At 38.3% G+C, this 21,892-nt stretch overlaps 1 protein-coding gene across 1 annotated transcript; it reads left to right on the top strand.

Moving 5' to 3' along the window:
• The first annotated feature begins 7,088 nt into the window (after positions 1 to 7,088).
• Positions 7,089 to 8,422, top strand: LOC138880095 (uncharacterized). Its single transcript, XM_070159754.1, has 2 exons — positions 7,089 to 7,437; positions 8,091 to 8,422. The coding sequence occupies exons 1-2, from the start codon at positions 7,089 to 7,091 to the stop codon at positions 8,420 to 8,422; spliced, it is 681 nt and encodes a 226-aa protein (XP_070015855.1).
• Positions 8,423 to 21,892: the final 13,470 nt, after the last annotated feature.

Raw genomic sequence — 21,892 nt, 5'->3', positions numbered from 1 at the left:
AAATTTTGTTTGTTTTGGAGAAACCCTCCATGAGGAAAGCAAGTGCCAGACAGGTTCGATCATAGTTCCTCAGGACCCTCCTGGACAATGGGACCTAGTTTAAAATTCAAAACATTAATGAGTAGCGAGATCTAACATAAGCTTTATCTTGAGGAAATATAAGTTGGCTTTGAAGTTTTCATTCTTAAGATAGGATTCAATTCGAAATTTTCAAGACCCTCCTGAATAATGAGACTTAGATTTAAGACCTATATTAGATAACAAGATTTAGCGTAAGTTCTAACGTAGGGAAATATAATTTAGCCTTAAAATTGTCACTCTTAAGATAAGATTTGATTTTAACTAACTTTCAGGACCCTCCTGGATAATGGGATCTAGCTTTTAAATTCTTAGAGATATTTGGTAACATGATTCAATTAACACTCACCGATGTGTCCAAATACCAAATTAGGGCAGAAAATTTTCTTTGTTTTGTCTATTCTGTTGTAATCAGGCGCCCACCTGGAGAGCAAGGGAGAACAACATGAGTTTCAAGAATGGAAAGCACTTCAGGTTCAAGAAATCAGGCACCCACCTGGAAAAATAAGGGAAGACAATTCAAAGGAAAAACGGTCGCAAGAGGAAGTAGTTCAAGTTCAGCAATCAGGAGCCCACCTGGAGAACAAAGGGAAAACAAATCAGGTTCCAAGGAAAAACAATTAAAGTTTTGGCAATTAGGCGCCCACCTGGAGAACAAATGGAAAACAATTCAAGTTTCAAAGGAAAGGAATACAATTCAAGTTCAGTAGTCAGGAAACCACCTAGAGAACAAAAGGAAAAACAATTCAAGTGTTGGTAATCAGGAGCCCGCCTGGAGAACAAAGGGATAAACAATTCAAATGTTGGTAGTCAGGAGCCCACCTGGAGAACAAAGGGAAAAGTAATTCAAGTGTTGGTAATCAGGAACCCACCTGGAGAACAAAGGGAAGCAGTTCAAGTTTCGAGGAAAAACCATGTAAACGTTGGTAATCAGGAGCCCACTTGGAGAACAAAGTAAAAACAACAATGTTCAAAGGAAGACAATGCAAGTTCGGCAATCAGGCGCCCACCTGGAAAACAAGTCAAGTGTCGGAGGAAAGGAAGATAATTCAAATGTTGGAAATCAGGCGCCCACTTGGAGAACAAAGGGAAAGGAGCAATGTTCAAAGAAAGATGGATCAAGTTCAGCAATCAGGTACCCGCCTGGAGAACAAAGGGAAAACACCTCAGAATACAGTTCAAGTCAACAACAAAGGAATTTCGCTTAGAGAGTACAAGTCAACAGAGGAACAGAAATTGCAAGATCAAGTTTGAAGATATAGATAGGATTCTTGTAATTCATAGATCATAGTTTAGTCTAGCTTCTTTATTTTGTCTTGGTGTAATAAGGAGTTCAGCAAGCAGTAGCATCAACAGCAACAGTGAAATCACACCTTCTTGGTAGTCCCAGCAACCAAAACTTTCTGACTACACTGACCTGATTCCTTTATAGCCAAGGATATGTAGGCAACCTCGGAAGCAGGGTGCGGTCAAATCATTCAAAAATGCTTCCTACGGAGTATTCAAGCGGGCAAAAATCGCTCGTATCCGCTCACTTTATCTTTGCACGAAAACTTTTCGTGTTTCCGAGCAAAGAGGGGCAGCTGTGAGCACGTGATTTTTTCCCTATATGAAATACTCCTACAAAAACCGAAGGAAATAGATTTTGTTTTTAATTATTTGCTATTTTAGGAATTTTTGTAGAATTTTCTTAATTATTTGCATTTTTCTGTGCATGTTTAATTTTTATTTAAATCGTGAAAATACAAAATACTCTACATTTGCATTTAGGATTTATTTTTATATTTTAGGTTACTTAGTAAATTAGTTGTTTTTTTAAAATGAAAAATCACAAAAAATGACCCACCTTGCATTTTTAACCTTTTAATTTTAAATTTTGTAGTTCTCCATTCAATTTAGAAGTTAATTAATTTTTGTAAATACTATGATGAGTAATTAGCTGATTTGGTAAATTAATTTAGTTTAAGAGTTAATTTAGGTTTTAATTTAATTTGAAAAGGAAAAGGAAAATTGGAAATTGAAAAGACAAGAAAAAGAAATCAGAAAAGGCTGTTAATTCTTGGGCCAATTCGTCACAGCCCAAACGGATTTCCCCCAAAACCCTTTGAATTCCAGGCCCAAACTTGAGCCATACCCAGTCCCAAACCCTTCAGGTCTCAAGACAACTCAAACGACGTTGTTTTGAGTTCATTTAGTTTAAAAAAATCTGGGCCCTTCATTTGCTTTCATCCAACGGCTTTGAAACTACCCCTCTTTTAATTAAAATTGTCCAAACATTCAGATCTAACCTAGGATTTTGTTTTTCATCCCTCTTAGACCCTTCGTCTTTCACCACCGCCTGCCACCCGCTGGATTTCTCCACTGGTGGTGTTGAAGCTCCAAATCCCACCAAAATTTGACCACATATTCCCCATAATACCTCAAACACCATGCCAGTGTCAAATCCCCCAAAATCCCCACCAGTTTCCCTTAAATTCAGATCTAAAATGAATACTTGATCCATTCCTGCCTTTGATTCCTCATGCAAAAGCTTGGGTTCATTGTTCCGTAATCTTTGAAGACGATTCTAGCCTGAAACGAGTGTTAGTCAATTGTTCTCACAAGAACAGTCGATTAATACTCATTTTGGTTTAAATCGGAGAACACCGGAGGTCCATCCAAGCCCATTGTCCGTCTACCTATTTTAGGTATTTCCATTCTTTGTTTTTCATCTTTGATTTTATTCTCGTCCTCGTCTCCTTCTAATTCTTTCCTTCTCTTTCTTATTTTCTATTTTGAATTGTTTTGTTTGCATTTTAGGATTAAGTCGTGTTAGCATGTTGTTAGTCCGTTTGATTTCATGGTCTGATTTGCTCATGTCTCCCTTTATTTTGTCTTCTTTGGAATTATCGATTTCAGGAGTTTTTGTAACTTCATTGGCCTGTCTTCTCGTGGATTTCACTTTCGAATTAAAACTTTAAGCTTCGTAGGTCAAAAGCCCAACGAAGGGGGGGGGAGGGGGATGGGTCCATTCGGGTCGTAAGCCCATGATTCTGGTTTGATTTTTTTTGGATCAACGTGACCCATGTTTGGTTCTTGAGAGTAAATACCATGGGACTAAGGGGTATTTGGGAAATTTAATTTGAGGGAATCTTTTATAAACTGACTGGGAAGCTTCCAAAAAGGTGGGGTTGGGGTTAGTTTAAACAAACAGGTTAAAAATCAGGGTGTTATTTGAACAAATTGAAATTGGGGAAGTGGTAATTAATAAATGATGAAAACATTTTCTGTTGCCCTAAAGCCCTCTATATAAGGCTGGTTTTCAGTGAAATGAGGAGATGGGAATACTAAAAAACTTAGAAACGGCTGAGACTTCTAGCCTCTGAAAATACTGAAAATTTCTTGCATTATGTGGTTGAAACTTGCTGGTTTTTGCTCTTTGATTTCCACTGTTAGTCAGAAATTTTAAAAACTCAAAAGAACTATGTTTATGTGGTTTCAAAATGGTGTAAAGGCTGAGTGTTGGTTGTGCTTTTTGTTGCTGATATACTGCTGCTGTCCTACTCCTAACCTCAGGCTTATTTTCCTGTTGTTTTGTTGCGGTAACTATGTACTCTCTAGATCTCATTGATATGTGAAATGAAAGGATCTGCAGCTATGTTCTTATGTTGGAAATCTATGACACATTTGTTATATTGAATGCTATATCTATATTTTTATGTCTAATCGATTCTGTAATAAGTTTAAATTTATCTTTTCGTATGTTGTGTTTGTCCATTTCTGTCATTAGCTTTGAATTTTATTTGTAAGTTGGATAAATGCTTTAATTCAGCCTGTTGGTTTGTAAATTGATGGAAATACTGTTTGGATATGGGGACTGTTGGATTTATTTAAGTATGTAGAAGTCAATATAGTATTTGGAAATTTTGCTTGAATTGCTAAGTGATATATTGGATTTGAATGAGAACTTTTAGTTGAATCCATGTCAGTAAGTGTATGTGTATATTTTGAAATCATGTTAAGTGTTTGATTTAAAAATTGAACTTTATTATGTATTAACAGTGAAATCAAATATGTATGAGTTGTTGTAACGTTTAAATGTTGTACTTTCAGAATAGTATTATGATTTGGTATTAGTTCGTGTTAAAAAATGTGCAAAATAACTTGGGTTGTCATGAGGCCACATGGATGTTGGGCCTCAAATGGCACTTAACATAGGCCCCAAATTGGGCCGCCCAGTCTCAAGTCAGGTCTTTTATCTTGTGTAGTTGATTCACTTTCGCTGGAAATTTTTGTTTGAGACATCACCTGAACTCAAGATGTTCATGTGCTCATTTGTTCAAGCTTTGTTGCAGCAAGTCATGCAACCGGGCTTTGAGGCTGGCCTAGTTAGACCTTTGGCTGATCCCGTTTAATTCTGGGCCTCACCTTGAGCCCAATGCCCTTTGAATTATTGCTTATTGTTACTTAAGTCTAGAATTCACTTTTCTCTAAATATTAGGCCAATATGTAGCACTTTGAATAGGCTGCGTATAGCAATGATGACCGAATTAAGAATGAAACTCATTATTACCTTAGTCCGTTAAATTAAATATAGTTCCTTTAGTTAGAGTGAGGTGTGCCATATCAAAGAAAAATATAATTTATGGCCCTCAAAGACTAAATTAAGAAACCCTTTTAGTAGAAGTAATTTGAGGCGCGCCATGCCGAATGAAACTCCTAAGTTCATGGCCCTCATATAATTAGTACTAACCCTTTAAAATCGGGGTGTGCCAGCAATTGAATTTTCCTTGGCCTTCGCAAACTTCGTTATTAATTTGAACTTTTGTAGTCGCTTTAGGCGCGTTCTTTAAATTGATTTTATTTAATTACTAATTTCGGGTGTGAATTTGATGTGACCCAATTTTAATTCTTAACAACGTTAAGTAGAATGTGTCGCGAACCGCGGGTGCATTTCATGTGGCGTGGTTCAAGGCCATGTTTTAAATAACGTTGAATCTTCCTAAAAGCGGTTTGAAATAATTGAAAACGGTTAATAAGCTAAAAATGCATCATAGTTTAAAACATGTGATTAATCAGATAATTAGGCCAATAATAATAGTTAAGCAACCGTGCTAGAACCACGGAACCCGGGAATGCCTAACACCTTCTCTCGGGTTAACAGAATTTCTTACCCGGCTTTCTGTGTTCGCAGACTGTAAAACAGAGTCAATCTTTCCTCGATTCGGGATTTAAACCGGTGACTTGGGACACAATAAATTATCCCAAGTGGCGTCTCTGAATTTTAAATAAATAATCCATTTTGATTATTAGTTAAGTTGGAAAAAACTTCCTTACACCCCTTTCGGGGGTGGTAAAAAGGAGGTGTGACACACATATTTATAGCATTAAAAGGTTGATTATAGGGTAAGTTATTTATTTATTAGGAGTAACATAACTAATACCATGTTTGGTAGTCTCTAGTTTCTTTGTACGAAAGTCAGCATAACTAATGTTATGTTTGATTTCTTTTTCCATTGGGGATAAAAGTAACAGATGGATAAGTTATACAACAAATGTATGTATTATTTATGTAAAATAGAATGTGAAATAGTTAATACATATATTAGTAACACATGAATTAAATAATCCAATACCACATATTTATTTTATATTACACATTGTATAATTAAACTAAGGTAAACATTTAACAAAAAAATCTCTACATTACAGCATTGTAACGACCAGACCGGTCATTTTGAGAATTAAAGTCTCGTTCGGTGGCATAAGATTATAAAAAACTTTGTATTATGGGTTATGATTTGCGTGCATAGCCAAGTTCAGTTAACAAATGATTCAGAGTCAATTTGAAAGAAGGATTCTAGATTTGGAAGCTTAAATGGTATGAGTTGACCAGAATTTGATTTTGGTGTATACTACTTCGAAATGGAATTTTGATAATTCCAACAGCTTCGTAAAGTGATTTTGGATTTAGGCGTGCGTCCGGATTTGGATATAGAGGTCCGTGAGGTAATTTGAAGTATTTTGGCAAAAGTTGGAAATATTGAAGTTTTGGAAGGTCTTCTATGCGATCGTGAAGTTCAAGCCGCGTTCGTGTAAGCTGTCCTGGGACTGATCATTTTCCCTTCTTCGCATTCGCAGTGAGTGGTCCGCGATTGCGTAAGTGTGTGTTTTCTTTTCCCCGCGTTCGCATCATTTTGTCCGCCTTCGCATAGTACTTTTTGTGGGGCAGTGCCATTTCTTCTTTGCGATCGCATTGACTAATCTGCGATCGCGTGTTGCAATTTTGTGGCAGTCAATTATTCCTCTTCGTGATCGGAATTATATTTCCACGATCGCAATGTACAAATACCTGGGCAGAATGTAAAAATACTCTATTCCGAGGGTTGGCTATTTTTAACATTTTTGGAGTTGTAGAGCTCAATTTTCAGCGATTCTTTGTGGGTTTTTCAAGCAGATCATTTGGTTAAGTGTTCTTCACCTAGAATTTATTTTATTCCATGATTCTATATTTATTTTTATCATTTAATTAGTGTTTTGAGTTGAGAAAAATGAGGATTTTTGAAGAAAACTTTCAAAGTGTAAAATGATGATTTGAAGGATGAATTGGTATCAGAATTTGATAATATTAGTATGGTTGAACTCTTATCGGAATGGGTGTTTGGGTTTTATAAAATTTGCCGGGTTCTGAGGTGCTAGCCTGAGGGTTAACCTTTCTGTACTTTTGAACAGTACTGAGATAGGAAGAAAGACCTGCACAAGCTATTTATTGACCTAGAGAAAGCGTATGACAAGGTTCCTAGAGAAATTATCTGGAGAAGATTGGAGGCAAAAAGCATGAGGTTCCCTACATTATCGCGATTAAGGACATGTATGATGGGGCAAAGACTCGGGTTAGGACAATAGGAGGCGATTCTGAGGATTTTTAGGTTGTTATGGGGTTACACCAAGGTTCTGCACTCAGTCCGTTCTTATTCGCCCTGGTGATGGACGCGTTAACACACCACATTTAAGGGGATGTGCCATGGTGCATGCTATTCGCCGATGACATAGTTCTAATTGATGAGTCGCGAGCCGGTGTTAACGAGAGGCTGGAGGTTTGGAGACAGGCTCTTGAATCTAAGGGTTTTAAGCTTAACAGGATGAAGACGGAATACATGGAGTGTAAGTTCAGCGTAGAGCAGGGGGAAATGGGCGTGGATGTGAGGCTTGAATCACAGGTCTTCCCGAGTAGAGGCAACTTCAAGTACCTTGGGTCGGTTATTCAGAGGGGAGGGGAGATCGACGATGATGTCACACACCGCATTAGGGTAGGATGGATAAAGTGGAGATTAGTATCTAGAGTATTGTACGACAAGAGAGTGCCACTGATACTCAAAGGTAAGTTCTATAAAGCGGTGGTTAGACCGGCCATGATATATGGGGCTGAGTGTTGGCATGTTAAGAAGTCACATATCCAGAAGATGAAGGTAGTAGAAATGAGGATGTTGAGGTGGATGTGCGGGCATACTAGGATGGATAAAATTAGGAATGATGATATTCGGGAGAAGGTGTACGTGGCTCCAATTGATGACAAGATGCGAAAAACGAGGCTTAGATGGTTCGGGCATGTTCAGAGGAGAAGCCCAGATGCTCCGGTAAGGAGGTGCGAATGACTGGTTGTGGAGGGCACGAGAAGAGGTAGTGAGAGGCCTAAGAAGTATTGAGGGGAGGTAATCAGGCACGATATGGCGAGGCTTCAGATTTCCGAGGACATGACACTTGATAGGAACATGTGGAGGTCGAATGTTGAGGTTGTATGTTAGGAGGTAGTTGAGTGTTGCCTTATGTCATAACTTTGTGGAATTAGTTTGGTAGGGATACTATTTCGCTTTTGCTTTGTATCTTTCTTCTGGATTTCATGTTGTTCCTATTTTCCTTATTTTTCCTAAGGAAATCTTACAACTCCAGAGCTTTTGCGAGTATGGGGTATGTGTGTGTGAAGGGCTCATGTGTTAAGAAACAAGAAGGAGAAGTCAAGCATGCTTAAATAGATTCCAAACCCAAACCTTCTGCTTCTCATCCTAGCCACAGTAATCCTGACCTTGCTAAAAAGCTTAGTGCCATTGACAATCAGCTCTCTACTATCAAAGATCTTCTCACTGCCACTCAGTCCACTGTTGGTGACATTCATACTATCTCCAAAGAAATAGGGTCTGATGTTTCCAAAATAAGAGTTGCAGTTCTCAGAGCAAGGGAAAACGCTGCCAAGACATTCAAGGAGGTTCATGATAGGCTTGATGGAATGAGTGTTTCAGCCAATGTCAGCTTTGATCGACCGAATGAGGCGATCTGCAATACTCTTACCTATTTTCTGCATCGTTAATGTGGAAGTTTAAGACAATTTTTGCTATGCTGTTTTTGGATTGAAAAATCAGTCGGTGTGTGATTTTTTTGTTTTCTTTTGTTTTGATATAACTTCGCCAGCATATCATGCTATAAATCTTGTTTTAGTATGAGGTCTGTTTTACTATTCCCTCTATGCTGATGTCAAAAAGGGGGAGAAATGATATATGTATTTGTACAGGTACATACAAGGATAAGTCGACTGAAGGGTAAGTGCAGGTAGTAGATCATCACTTTTTGAGGGGGAGTCATAGATCCTGCAGAAGAAGTCGACTACATGAGCCTCAACAGTTGTAACCAAAGAAAGTCAACTGCTCTCATTGAGGGGGAGTAAAATACAGGGAAGTCAACTGATGTATATTTTATCATCATAAAAAGGGGGAGATTGTTAGATCTGATTTTAATAATGAAAATGATATATTTGTTCTTTGTATAGAAACTCATGGATAGTAAGGAATCAATCAGAAAAGATCAAGGAACTCATGGATAACATTCAATATTGAAGGAATCAATTAGAGAAAATCAAGGAAAGCATCCAAGATTAAAGGAATCAATGATAGTGTCCAATACTGATGAAATCAATTAAGGCTAGACTGAAGGAATCAAATCAATCAAGAGTATCGAAGATCTTGCAAGATAATCAATCAAGTATACTAAATATAGAAAGATCAAGATTCAAGGAAGGATATCCGACGCTATCAAGAATGTATAAGGGAAGTCATTAAAGCCTCTCGTCAAGACAAAGCCGTTGCTGAATAACCTTATTCTTGGAAAGAATCAATTTCTTTCTAAGGATCAAATCTCTTGGGTTTGCAAATCTCTCCAGAAATCAAGCCTCCTCAAAGTATTTAAACTTGTATCTCTACCTTAGCATATATACTTTGATCGAACCAAACACCCTCTCTTTGTTCTACTACAAACAAACATTGTTGCTCTACTAGATCTGCTGTGTAACAAGTTAGAGAAGAAAGAGAGAACAACACTGGTGAGGCATTGTATCAAAGAAAATGAGTGATATAAGAACTGAACTATCGGTTTAGATCACACCATTCATTGTGTACTCAAGAAACTCATTCACTGAAAGAGAACCTAGGGTTGTAACCCTAGTTATTTTGCTTGTTTTGTTGTTCAAACCCTTTCACTGTTTGTCTAATGCAATTTTCTATTTTCTGTAATTTCTAGTCATTTTGTTTAGTTCTCTTTTCTTTTTATAGTTCTTTTCCTATTGACTCTAGTGACATGACATGCACGCGTAATTCTCAGCCTGGTCTTTAAAACTCAGTTTAGTCATGAAGCAATAAAACAATTTTGAAGATGATAGGGACATTTGACGGAAATAAGTAAAGGCATTTTGTGATCACTTCAAGACCGAATTGTGTGAAACTGGGGTAGATAGAACATAAAGAAACCATTTCGAAATGCATCATGCCGCATCGGGTTGAAGTTAAAGGCAAGTTTGCCCAAATTGACAGGGGACGTTCGTGGTAATGAGAGTGAGAATGTTGTCCAATGGTGCTTTGTATTTAACAGATATAGAAGGCAAATGTGTGGATATGGTTATCAATTCTGATGCAGTCAAAAGATATTATGTGTTATTTCTTTGGTTTGTTTAATTGTATTGTTTGCATCTGGCACGCTTTGAAGATTGGAATGATGAAGGCATTTTATTCTGCTATCTAAACGCTTTATCATTTGTTACCCCTTTGAGCCTTATTTATTTTCTTTCATACCCATCTTTTGGAATCAGTAGCAAAGTTCAGAAACGCAAGAGCAAAAGATAAGTAAAGGGAAAGAGAGAAAAGAGAGAAAAAAGGGAAAAAAAGAAGAATGAAAAGATAGAAGAAAAGAAAAAAAAACATGAAAGAAAAACAACAAAAATAGAAAAAAAAAAGAAAAGAAGAGAAAAGAAAGGAAATGAAAAATTACAACAACAAAGTAATTTCTATGTCATGAACTATGTTCGACCTGATTTCTTTTAAGGATACATAGGCAGCCTCACGGTTCGGTACCATCAAATAAAAATTCAAAAGTCCCCAAGCAAAGAAATTGGGGCTGAAGTTGTGGTTGTTGTAAGAAATCTGATTCCAAAAGTTGCAATTTCGAACCCAATTGAGTTTTATTGAGCCTTTTGATACCCTTTCTTTCTAACCCCATCCAAAACCCCACATTACGGTCCAGAGAAAGACCTTTCGATCAATCTTCGAGAGATGCCAAGGCAAGCAAGTAGAGGTGAATCATATTAGGGGCAACACTCCAGTCCAAACAAGGAAAATGAAAAATGAGAGAGTCTTATTGATGAAAACCCTCACGGACACCGTAAGGCAATGAAAGCTGAGAGAAATCAAAAATGAGAGAGTCCTATTGGTGAAAATTTTCATGGGCACCTTAAGGCGACGGTGACTTGAGAGAAAGAACAAAATGAGAGAGTCTTGATGGTGAAAACCCTTTGGGCACTACAAGTCGAATAAGGATCGCGAATCAGATTAGATAATCGGAGCATTGAAGCCCAGTTTCACGGTTTAGGGGTGTAACAAGAGTTGAACATCAGGCTTGCTTAACAGAATAGGCCACAGGTGTGTGTCATGGTGATTAGAGTTGGTATCCACATATGATAGGTTTCTACTTTGTAGTTTTCTTGTTAAGAATCACCTCTTTCCATTATCCTTTACTTTATTCCTTTTGTCTTGTTTACTTCCTCTTCCTGAGCCTGTTTGGTCAAAACAAGTGAGAAATGACTTCAAAATTTGACACCAGCTTTCCAACTGCACAAAACAGGATCTAGCTAGCACATCAAAGTGTCATAAGTCAGGAAAGAACAACAAGCGCACTGAGTTGGTAACAGTCAACATGCTTTGGGATCCATGTGAAATACAAAGGTTTGGTATATATCAATTCATGAACAATGCAATAGATGGAGGGTGTTAGGTGAATGGATTAAAGGTATTTTTTGTGGTAAGATTGACAAAAGGGTGGTTAACCAGTGACAAGCAAGGTCTTCCAAGCAGAAATCAAAGTTATCATGGCAAATAAGGGAGCAATAGACCTCAAGGCCAGGACCAGTGGTTTAAGTTAAGAAAGAACAGCATACGCAAGGAGTGGGTGGCAATTGTTGTGCTTTGAGATTCATGTGATACACAAAGGTTTGGTAAATGTCAGTTCATGAACAATGCAACAGATGGAGGGTATTGGGTCTGAATGGAGAAGAGGTATTTTTTTGTGATAAGGGTGACAGAGAAAGTGGTTAGTCAATAAACAAGCAAAGTCTTCGAGTGGAAATCAAAGTTATCATGGGAAATGAAGGAGCAATCGCCCTCAGAGTTCAAGGACACAAACCAACCACCATGTTTAAATTCACAAAGCTTTCTTTGATTGAAACAAGGGCAGAAAATTTCGTTTGTTTCGGAGAAACCCTCCATTAGGAAAGGCAAGCACCAGACAGGTTTGACCATAAATTCTCAGGACCCTCCTCGAAAATGAAACCTAGTTTAAAATTCAAAACAATCATGAGTAGCAAAATCTAGCACAAATGTAACCCAAAGGAATATAAGTTGGCTTCAAAGTTTGCATGCATGAGATAGGATTCAATTAGGAGTTTTCAGGACACTCCTGAATAATGGGACTTGGCTCTAAAATTTCCATTAGATAACAAGATTTAGCGGAAGTCATACCTTTAGAAGATATAATTTGGATTTAAAACCATCATATAACTAGGAGTTTTCAGGACCCTCCTGGATAATGGGATATACCTTTCAAATTCTTAGAATATTTGATAACATGATTTAGTTAACACTCACATATGTGCCTAGCTACCAAACTGGGGCAGAAACTTTTCTTTGTTTTGTCTATTTCGTTGAAATCAGGCACCCACCTGGAGAATAAGAAAATATAATTCGAGTTTTTGGTAATCAGTCACCCACCTGGAGAACAAGGGAATAAAATTCAAGTTTTGGTAATCAGGCGCCCACCTAGAGAATAATGGAATACAATTCGAGTTTTTGGTAATCAGACGCCCACCTGGAGAACAAGGGAATACAACTCAAGTTTTTGGTAATCAGGTACCCACCTAGAGAACAAGAGAATATAATTCAAGTTTTGGTAATCAAGCGCCCACCTGGAGAACAAGGGAATACAACTCAAGGTTTTGGTAATCAGGCGCCCACCTGGAGAACAAGGGAATACAACTCAAGGTTTTGGTAATCGGGCACCCACCTGGAGAACAATGGAATACAGTTCAAGTTTTGGTAATCAGGCGCCCACCTGGAGAACAAGGGAATACAATTCGAGTTTTGGTAATCAGGCGCCCACCTGGAGAACAAGGGAGTACAATTCGAGTTTTGGTAATCAGGCGCCCACCTGGAGAACAAGGGAATATGATTCGAGTTTTGGCAATCAGGCACCCACCTGGAGAACAAGGGAATACAATTCAAGTTTTGGCAATCAGGCGCCCACCTGGAGAACAAGGGAATATAGTCCAAGTTTTTGGCAATCAGGCGCCCACCTGGAGAACAAGGGAATACAATTCAAGTTTTTGGCAATCAGGCGCCCACCTGGAAAATAAGGGAATACAGTTCAAGTTTTGGCAATCAGGCGCCCACCTGGAGAGCAAGGGAATACAGTTCAAGTTCTAGCAATCAGGCGCCCACCTGGAGAGCACATGAATACAGTTCAAGTTTTGGCAACCAGGCGCCCACCTGGAAAGCACGGGAATACAATTAAAGTTTTGGCAATCAGGCGCACACCTAGAGAGAACGGGAATACAGTTCAAGTTCGGCAATCAGGCGCCACCTAGAGAGCACGGGAATACAGTTTAAGTTTTTGCAATCAGGCGCCCACCTGGAGAGCACGAGAATACAGTTAAAGTTTTGGCAATCAGGCGCCCACTGGAGAGCACGGGAATACAGTTCATGTTTTGGCAATCAGGCGCCCACCTGGAGAGCACGAGAATACAGTTAAAGTTTTGGCAATCAGGCGCGCACCTGGAGAGCACGGGAATATAGTTCAATTTTGGTAATCAGGCGCCCACCTGGAGAGCAAGGAAATATAGTTCAAGTTTGGTAATCAGGCGCCCACCTGGAGAGCAAGGGAATACAGTTCAAGTTTCGGCGATCAGGCGCCCACCTGGAAAGTAAGGGAATACAGTTAAAGTTTTAGCAATCAGACGCCTACCTGGAGAGAAAGGGAATACAGTTAAGTTCAGCGGTCAGGCGTCCACCTGGAGAATAAGGGAAAGCATCTCAGATTACAATTCAAGTCAGCAACAAAAGAAGCTCGTGGCAAGAATGCGAGTCAACAGTCCGAGGTGATCAACAGAAGTTAGTCACAATAAGGAAAAAGAGAGAATGGCAAGAAGTTAATCCAAATGCAGAAGTTGTTGAAAGATGTGAGCTTCTCAAGACACGGCCGAGGTCACAAGTACTGCATGCCCGGTTTTGATATGAAAAGCTGAAGAAGAACAAGCTAGCACCTGTAACTAGCAAACGTCAAGGTTCAAATCCAAAGTCTGCATGGAGAACCATTCAAGACTCAAGATCAAGCTTCAGAAGACTTATAGATAGGAATCTTTTAACTCGTAGTTGATAGGCTTAGCTAGTCTTTTTCATGTTTTGATTTTTGATGTAACATCAGGACCACAGACCGGAACCTTAGCGGAACGGCACCTCGACCGGCTCTCCACCTAGGCATACTCTGTCATCTCACTCACCTCTGAACTACACGTGGCCTGATTCCTTTATAGCCAAGTATATGTAGGCAGCTCAGATACTAGGGCTCGGTCACATTCCCCTCTCTCTTAGTTTTAGTCTCTCCAAATAAGGGTCGGGTCAAAAAACCTATCTAGTCGTTCTTTGTCTGAAAATACTTCATCTTTTCAGTCAAAGAGGGGCAACTATAGACATGTGATTTTTGACCCTCCCCAAGATTTTTCATATTTTAGCACGTAAATATTTAATTTAGGCCTAATATAGCTATTTCAACTTATTTTTATTCTTTTACTTTTATTTTATTACAAGAAAACGAAAATTACAAAAAATAGGCTCATTAATGTTTTGTAGTCATTTTTTAATCTTGAAAAAATTACCAAAAAATAGTTTTGTTTTAATGGTCATTCTTATTTTAATATTTATTTGTACTTAAGTAGATTATTAATATTTTTGATAATATTTCTATGTGGATAAATATTTAGTTAATTAAGTTAATTTTAAGCATAGCTAGCCATAAAGGCCCAAGTTTCTAGCCCATTCCTTAAACTCAATATCCAATACCCATTAAGCTAACCCTAGGGACCCTTCTAGACTCTTCTTTGGAACAAAAAACAAATAAAAATACCCTAAGGACCTAAGAGCAATAAGCTGAAAATACACAAATAAAATAGACCTAGACTCTAAAGTCTGGGGAGAAGCGCCGCTGAACACGGAAGGAATCCCCCCATCGTTTCTATATCCTTCAATAGAAGCCCTCCGTCGTTCTACAATCAAACACAAACGACCCCCCCTAATCGTCTTCTTCAACTCTTCTTCTCACCGGTCAGTGGCGAACTTGCCAGAAAACACATCTACCTCCATCGCCACTGCTCTTTCTTCTTCGTCCATCACAGTTACAACAGCCACGAAACCTGCTTTAATTCTCCGTGAAACAGTCCGGAAAGCAACCACTCAAACAAAAGATAAAAGGAAAAAGAACAAATCGAGAGAAAATAGCAGTGATGATATTCAGTCAAAAAATAGAACCATGAAACCCCAATATGAATCAATTCTAGATTTCGCGTCTTCAATGCTCAGAAACCAGCCGTTTAAGTCTATCTTTCTTTTTCATGTTTGAGCTTTCCTTCAAGCTTTAGGGTCGTCGATGGTCTTTGTATAGGGAGGCTTTGTTTTAGTCGTGCGTTGATGTGACATTTGGTTGGTTTCCGGTTGAATTCCATACGGGGTTCTAACGTTTGGAGGTCCGTCTCTTTCCTCCTATTTGATTGCCTGTGAGATGGTTTTAAGCATGACATTGATTTTTTACATTTGTTTGAGTCATTGAGTCTTTCAAGTTGGTCTTAGAATCTCTTAATACACAAAGTGTTGGTTGTCGATTTTAGTTGAAATTTAATGTTTTGTGTTATGTTTGAGCTTGACTGTTTAATGGGAAAGCATTTCTATAGTTTAAATTTTAAATTAGTTTGAGGTCAAATTGCCATATGAATTAGTGCTTAAAATAATTTGCAATGTCCATAATATTTGTGCTCAATTATAGTGATGGGTTTCTCTTCCAATGCAAGTTAAGATTTGGTCATTTTCTTGTCTAAATTAGGTACTATTAGTTTTGAAGGGACAATATTATCTTCAGGTTGCTTTTATTTGCCTTGTTATTCTCATCGTTTCTTATTTATTTATTTATTTTGTGTTTTGTTTTCTCTGAATACCTTATGTTTCATTGTGTGTGTATCTCTTATTGATTAAATATGAGATCAAAAATCAGAAATTTGCTAGCCGCTATAATTTTGAATAGTGATAATAATAAGATAAAGATGTTATAAATCCGGGTGTATATTTCATGTGACCCAATTCTAATTTCCAACAAGGTTAAATAGGACATGTTGTGAATCACGGGTGCATTTCATGTGGTGTGGCTTGCGATATGTTTTAAATAACCTTGAATTTTTCTGAAATATTAAAAGCGGCTAAAAAGTTAAACAATGCACATAGGTTTAATAGTGTTTTAAAATCAGATAATTAGGCCAATAATAACAGTTGAGCGACCATGCTAAAACCACGAAATCCGAGAATGCCTAACACCTTCTCCCGGGTTAACAGAATTTCTTACTCAGATTTCTGTGTTCGCGAACTGTAGAACAGAGTCAATCTTTCCTCTATTCGGGATTTGAACCGGTGACTTGGGACACATAAATTATCCCAAGTGGCGACTCTGAATTTAAATAAATAATTAATCCCATTTTGATTGTCACTTAAATTGGAAAAAACTTCCTTATACCCTTCTAGGGTGTAGGTAAAAAGGAGGTGTGACAGTGATAAGAGAATTTTATGCAAATGCTGTAAAGATCGACTTCAAGAATGATTTGGTTGTTACTCTCAGGAGTAAATAAGTCCAATTTGATCTAGAGCTGATAAATACATATTACAATCTTCTCGATGCTAACAACCAGGTGTACAGGGATAGATCTAAAGACTTGGGCACACAGTTGTTTGCAGACCATTTTCATGGTAGAAAGATGCCGAACTGGATAAGAAATCACTCAAGGATCGAGTCTTTTTAATTCACTACCGAGGCCAAAACTTGGCTCTCCATTATCTGTGATCGAGTCATGCCTTCACGAAATGAGACCGGGGTGACACTAGAGAAGGCAAGGGTGATTTGCACAATCATAAAGGGCATACCGATAAATGTGGGACAACTTATTGTTGATGAGATAAAAGAGGTTGTTGTAGAGAGGACTAAGAGTTTATTCTTCCTATCCTTGATCACTCACTTATGTTATGAGGCCGAGGTGGAGAAGAGGCTTACAAAGAAGGAAAAGAACCCAGAGAAGCTCATCCACCCACTGTTTAGAAAGGGAGCAGGGAATGCACAGAAGAAAAGAAAGATTGATGCAGCATCTCCCTCATTTGGCCAGTGTCCTGACACCATCATTGAGATACCCGATTCTGCCACAGGGCCTTGTACTGCCATTATACCACTTGATCAGGGACCTCTCACACTCAGGTATATCTCTTGCCAGGTTTATGGCATGGAGACACAGGTCCGCCAGTTTGTAGCTGGTCTCCCTTCTAGACCATCTGGAGAGGGCACATCTGCAGGTCCAGTTGGCCAAGGAAAGGTTCCAACTTTGTCAGATCTTGCTAAGGAGCAGCAAGCCATTAAAGCCAAATTGGGTAAGATTGAGCAAAGGCAGATGAAGCAAAGAGAACACGAAAATAAGAAAAGCAAATTCTTGACAAAGATGATAACACCTTGAGGAAGTTTTGTGGATCAGAGGATGGTGACGAGGATGACTTGGAGCTCTCAGTTCCCAGTAACTCCAGCTCGGAGTGATGTCGTTCAAGGAGCACCTCTTTCATTTTAGCTTGTTTTGTTTAGTTGCATTGAGGACAGTACAACAGTTTAGGTTGGGGTGACTCTTTTACATGTGATGATGTAGAACATGATTATTTTTTGTGATAACTTGTGTAGATTAGTTGACAAACATAGTTTATTAGTAATAATTTGTAGTGTAATTCTAGCATGTTAGCTTTAGCATTTTCTTATAAGTTTTTATTTTATTTTCATAATAGAATTAATGAAACACCTTAGTTTTTCTTCATGTCGCGGTTCTTTTCCAAGGAACTAATTTGTGTCGAACCGGGTGACTTTTCCCTATGATAGATGGTGTGACAACTTTCTTAAGGGATTAGTCTTGTTTAGTTTTTTTTTTGGGGGTGACTTCTCCTTATGATGGATGGCGTGACAACTTTCTTAAGGGATTAGTCTTATTTAGTTTTTCTTTTTTTGGAGTAAACATTTTTTTAGTTAGTTTAGTAGCTAGTAGTGAATAAATTGGTTATTGGGTGTAATCTTTTGTCCAAAAACCAACGTGTGACTTGTTTGGTACCAACATAATTTAAACTTTGGCATATGTAGTTTTGATTTTTAAAATGAAAAATGATTGAAGTGATCATCCTTGTTGTGACTTATAGGTTCTATTTTTGGCTCTTTGATTCATTAAATAGCCCTTTAGGCTATATATGATTTTATTTGGGTTCATTGGTTTTAATTAGATTTTGGATTTATATGTCACTCGAGTTTGCATGTGCTATGTGTGGTGAGATTTGTTGTAAATTCTTTTGCATTATATGTAGTCTAGAACTTACCCGGTTAGTCTTTCAATGCTAATGTTAATTATGTTTGGTTGGAGGGATGACCTTAGGCATTCTTTGTGATCTTTTAAAAAGCATGTTTAGCTTTTCAATCCTACCATTGCATAAATATCATCACTAGTTTACCCTATTTGAGCCTTTAACCTTTTCTTTGGATACCTCATTACAAACCTTTACCTTTTTGTGAAATAATTTTCTCTTTTGAACTCGTCCCTCCTTGAATATTGAGAATGAGGCTAAAAGCCTAAGTTGGGGGTGTTGGTGTCAAGTTGGAAATTGGTAAGATTGTACATTGAGTGTAGAAACATATACCTCAAAGTGTTCATATGAAACTACTCAAGCTCCAAAAGAAAATAGCTATATGAAAAAAAAACAGAGAGAGAAAAATATGTATATATATAAACATGGAGTCTTGAGAAAATTAGATAGGCACTTTAAGGTGGTTCTATGTCGGTAACTAGATGCCAATAAGGGCTACGTGGTTTAAAAAAAAAAAGCAAAGTGCAAAAGGAAAGATAAATGTGAATAGTGTTCAAGGAGGGTGTAGTTACTTGTATCCCAAATGCTTGTCCAACCCTTCCCTAAACCTACATTACAAGATCAAAAAGTCCTTATGGGATCTCCAACCGAATGTTCTTGAATAGGCGGCGAATTACCTATGGCACTACTTTTGTGCATTTGAATATCTTTGTGAGAGTGAGAGTTAATTCTTTCCATTTGATATCACATGTGTGTTTAAATTGTAATTTATAAGTTGGGATTCTCTCTTAAGTGTGAGGACACATGAAAAGTTTGAGTTGTAAACCTAATCCAATCTCCAATTGGGAGGAATGAACGAAAGAAAATTGTTTGTGATAATGAGGCAAATTTTGATGCTTTAGTGTCATGACTTAGTTGCCACTTTGATTAATGTGGTGTTTGAACACTAGAATTGAAATGAAATTTGTGAGAAGTTGGTGATTCATATGCTTTAGATTAATTGTTGGTACCAACCAAAGTCACTAGATTGTGTTTAATTTGACCCTTTTGACTTGAAATGATATTTGGTATAACATTGAGCTTAATTGATGATTTTATTTCTTAGTTTTTGAATTGTTTGAGGATAAGAAATAGTTTAAGTTTGGGGGTTTGATAAGTTGGTATTTTACCAATTTATCTCTTCTTGATACATAGGCTTTTTTATGATTTTGTTGAGAAACTAAGGCTTTTATTTAAGTTTAGTGGCATATTTCAGGTATCAAGTGATTTTGAGGAAATACAGAAGAAACCAAGTCAAAATGTGCAAAATTGAAGAAAAATGACTGCTTCCAGTTAATGCTCTTCGCATCGCAAAAGGCTGGCAAACAACACATCGCGAACGCAGAGATATTTCTCCGAACGCGAAGAAGAGGCTCGTCAACTATTCCCAATTGCTCTACGTGAATGCGTGGATCTTGTCTGCGATTGCAGTGCTTTACATCTTTACTCTTCGCGATCGCGATTCACACATCTGGGCAGAAATCTGGGCACTTTTGGCATTTCACGTTTTTACCCCAAAACCATTTAATACACAACCTAGCTTATATTTGGACATATTTGGACAGTCTTTGACCTATTTTGAGAGAGGAACACAAGTTTTAGAGCTAGGGTTCTTGCAAATACACTTTGGTCTTGAAGAGTTGAAGCTTTTGGTTGAGAATTTCTGAAAGTACAAGAGGGGGGTGAATTGTTTATTTTTAAAATTAATCGCAATCAGTTGACTAGTTATCTAATTAGTAGAATAGATATAATAACTTGATAATAGTAAGGACAGAATTTAAGTTGCGGAAATTAAATGCAGGAATTAAAGACACCGGAATTTTACTGGTTTGGATTCAATGTGAATCCTAGTCTAGTCCCATTGGGTTGCAAACCCAGACAACACTAAACGAGCTACTACGACCAAAAAAAGTAGGCAAAATAAAAGGATAGAAAGGTTTGAGCCACAAGACAATATCCGGCTTACAACCCTGAAATAACCCGGACAACAGAAATGACAACAAAATAAACCACCAAGACTCCTTCCCGGCTAGCCAAGAAAGGAGCGTCTTTCCAATTACCAAGCTCGACATCTTAGCCACTGAGTTCTGCATCAATATTGCCAAGACTATTGCCAACTTCAATATTATTAACTTTAGTCAACACGTTCCCAAGAGGATTCACATGCTCCCTGTCACTGTCATTAATCACAATTACCCCTTCTTGAATTATCCTTTCTATTTCCCTTTTTAAAGAGCAACAATCTTCAATGCTATGACCTTGGACATTAGAGTGGTACTTTCATCATACAACAGGATCAAAGCCTTTTTCATATGGGTCTGGAGTATAGCCGAGGAGCGGCTCAACCAGGCCAGAATGCTTTAACTTTTCAAACAATCTTTTGTAGGATTCTCCGATGGGCGTGTAATTATCTTTTTGCCTTTGTTTCCCTCCATACCTCAGTTTTCTAGGATTGTTGGATGCTTGAAAATGCTGTGAAGGCACATGAGAATTTTGGGATGCTGGCGCTCGCCCTAGGGAGTGACCTAGTGGTTGGACAGATGACCGGATGTTGTTCGGCAGATAATATTGGGGTGGATTATGTGGAGTTTGGGGATGTTCACGGGGTCAGTATTGAGGTTGAAAGCGTTTAGTAGTAACGACCACTGGACCCTGTCATCGGCGAGGCTCATCAACAACTTTTCTATCAAAGGGAGGACTATCCCGAGCAACTTGTTCGTTCCATTTGAGCCAAAAATCCCTAAAACTTTCCTTGGGTTTCTCCTCTATCTGAGATGGGGAGGAGCGATCTGGGACAATGTCTATATTGTACTGAAAACGCCGCACAAAATCTTGAGCCACGTCGCCTAATGTATGCCACTTACCAACATCTTGATGATTATGCCATTCCAAAGCTGCCCCAGTCAAGCTCTTACTGAAATATGCCATCAACAAATCATCTTTCTCACCAACACTTCTCATTTTATTGCAATAACCCCTCAGATGGGCTACCGGATCTCCACTCCCATCATACAAGTTAAACTTTGGCACTTTAAACCCCGCAGGCAAGCGAACGCCAGGGAACGTACACAACTCTTTGTAAGACATGCTAACCTGGTCTCCCATCCCTTGAATGTTCTTTAAAGACTGTTCTATGCTTTTCAGTTTCCCTGATATCTCATCTCGCCCTTCTTTTCCTATGACCTTTTCATTTTCAGCATGAAGCTCATCCCGAGGGCTCTTCTTGTATGAGTTAGAAACCTTGTGGGCAACCTTTGAGGGGTAATATTGGGCATCATGAGCTTTGAGTGGGTATTCATTGTTGGAAATAGTGGATATGATAGGCGGGCAATTTTGGGGAGAGGTAACTGGAGGAAGAGTGAGATACTAGGGTGGTTGGGAAGTGCCAAAGTTTGGGTAATGGTAGCATCTAAGAAGCTAGGTGGTGGCGGGGGTGGTGCCTTCCCAATCATCCAAGTCTGATACATGTCCGTCATGTGTTGTCTTAACATCCTTGCCTCATCAGCCAAACCAGTGTCCTGTTCAACCAACTGCTTCCGGGCACGGGTATCAACCAACTCAGTTCTGTTGTTGTCTGC

This window comes from Nicotiana sylvestris, chromosome 10, assembly GCF_000393655.2.
Source record: "Nicotiana sylvestris chromosome 10, ASM39365v2, whole genome shotgun sequence".
NCBI lineage: Eukaryota > Viridiplantae > Streptophyta > Magnoliopsida > Solanales > Solanaceae > Nicotiana > Nicotiana sylvestris.
Note: the sequence above shows the minus strand (reverse complement) of the source record. Positions and strands in the feature narration are given on the sequence as shown.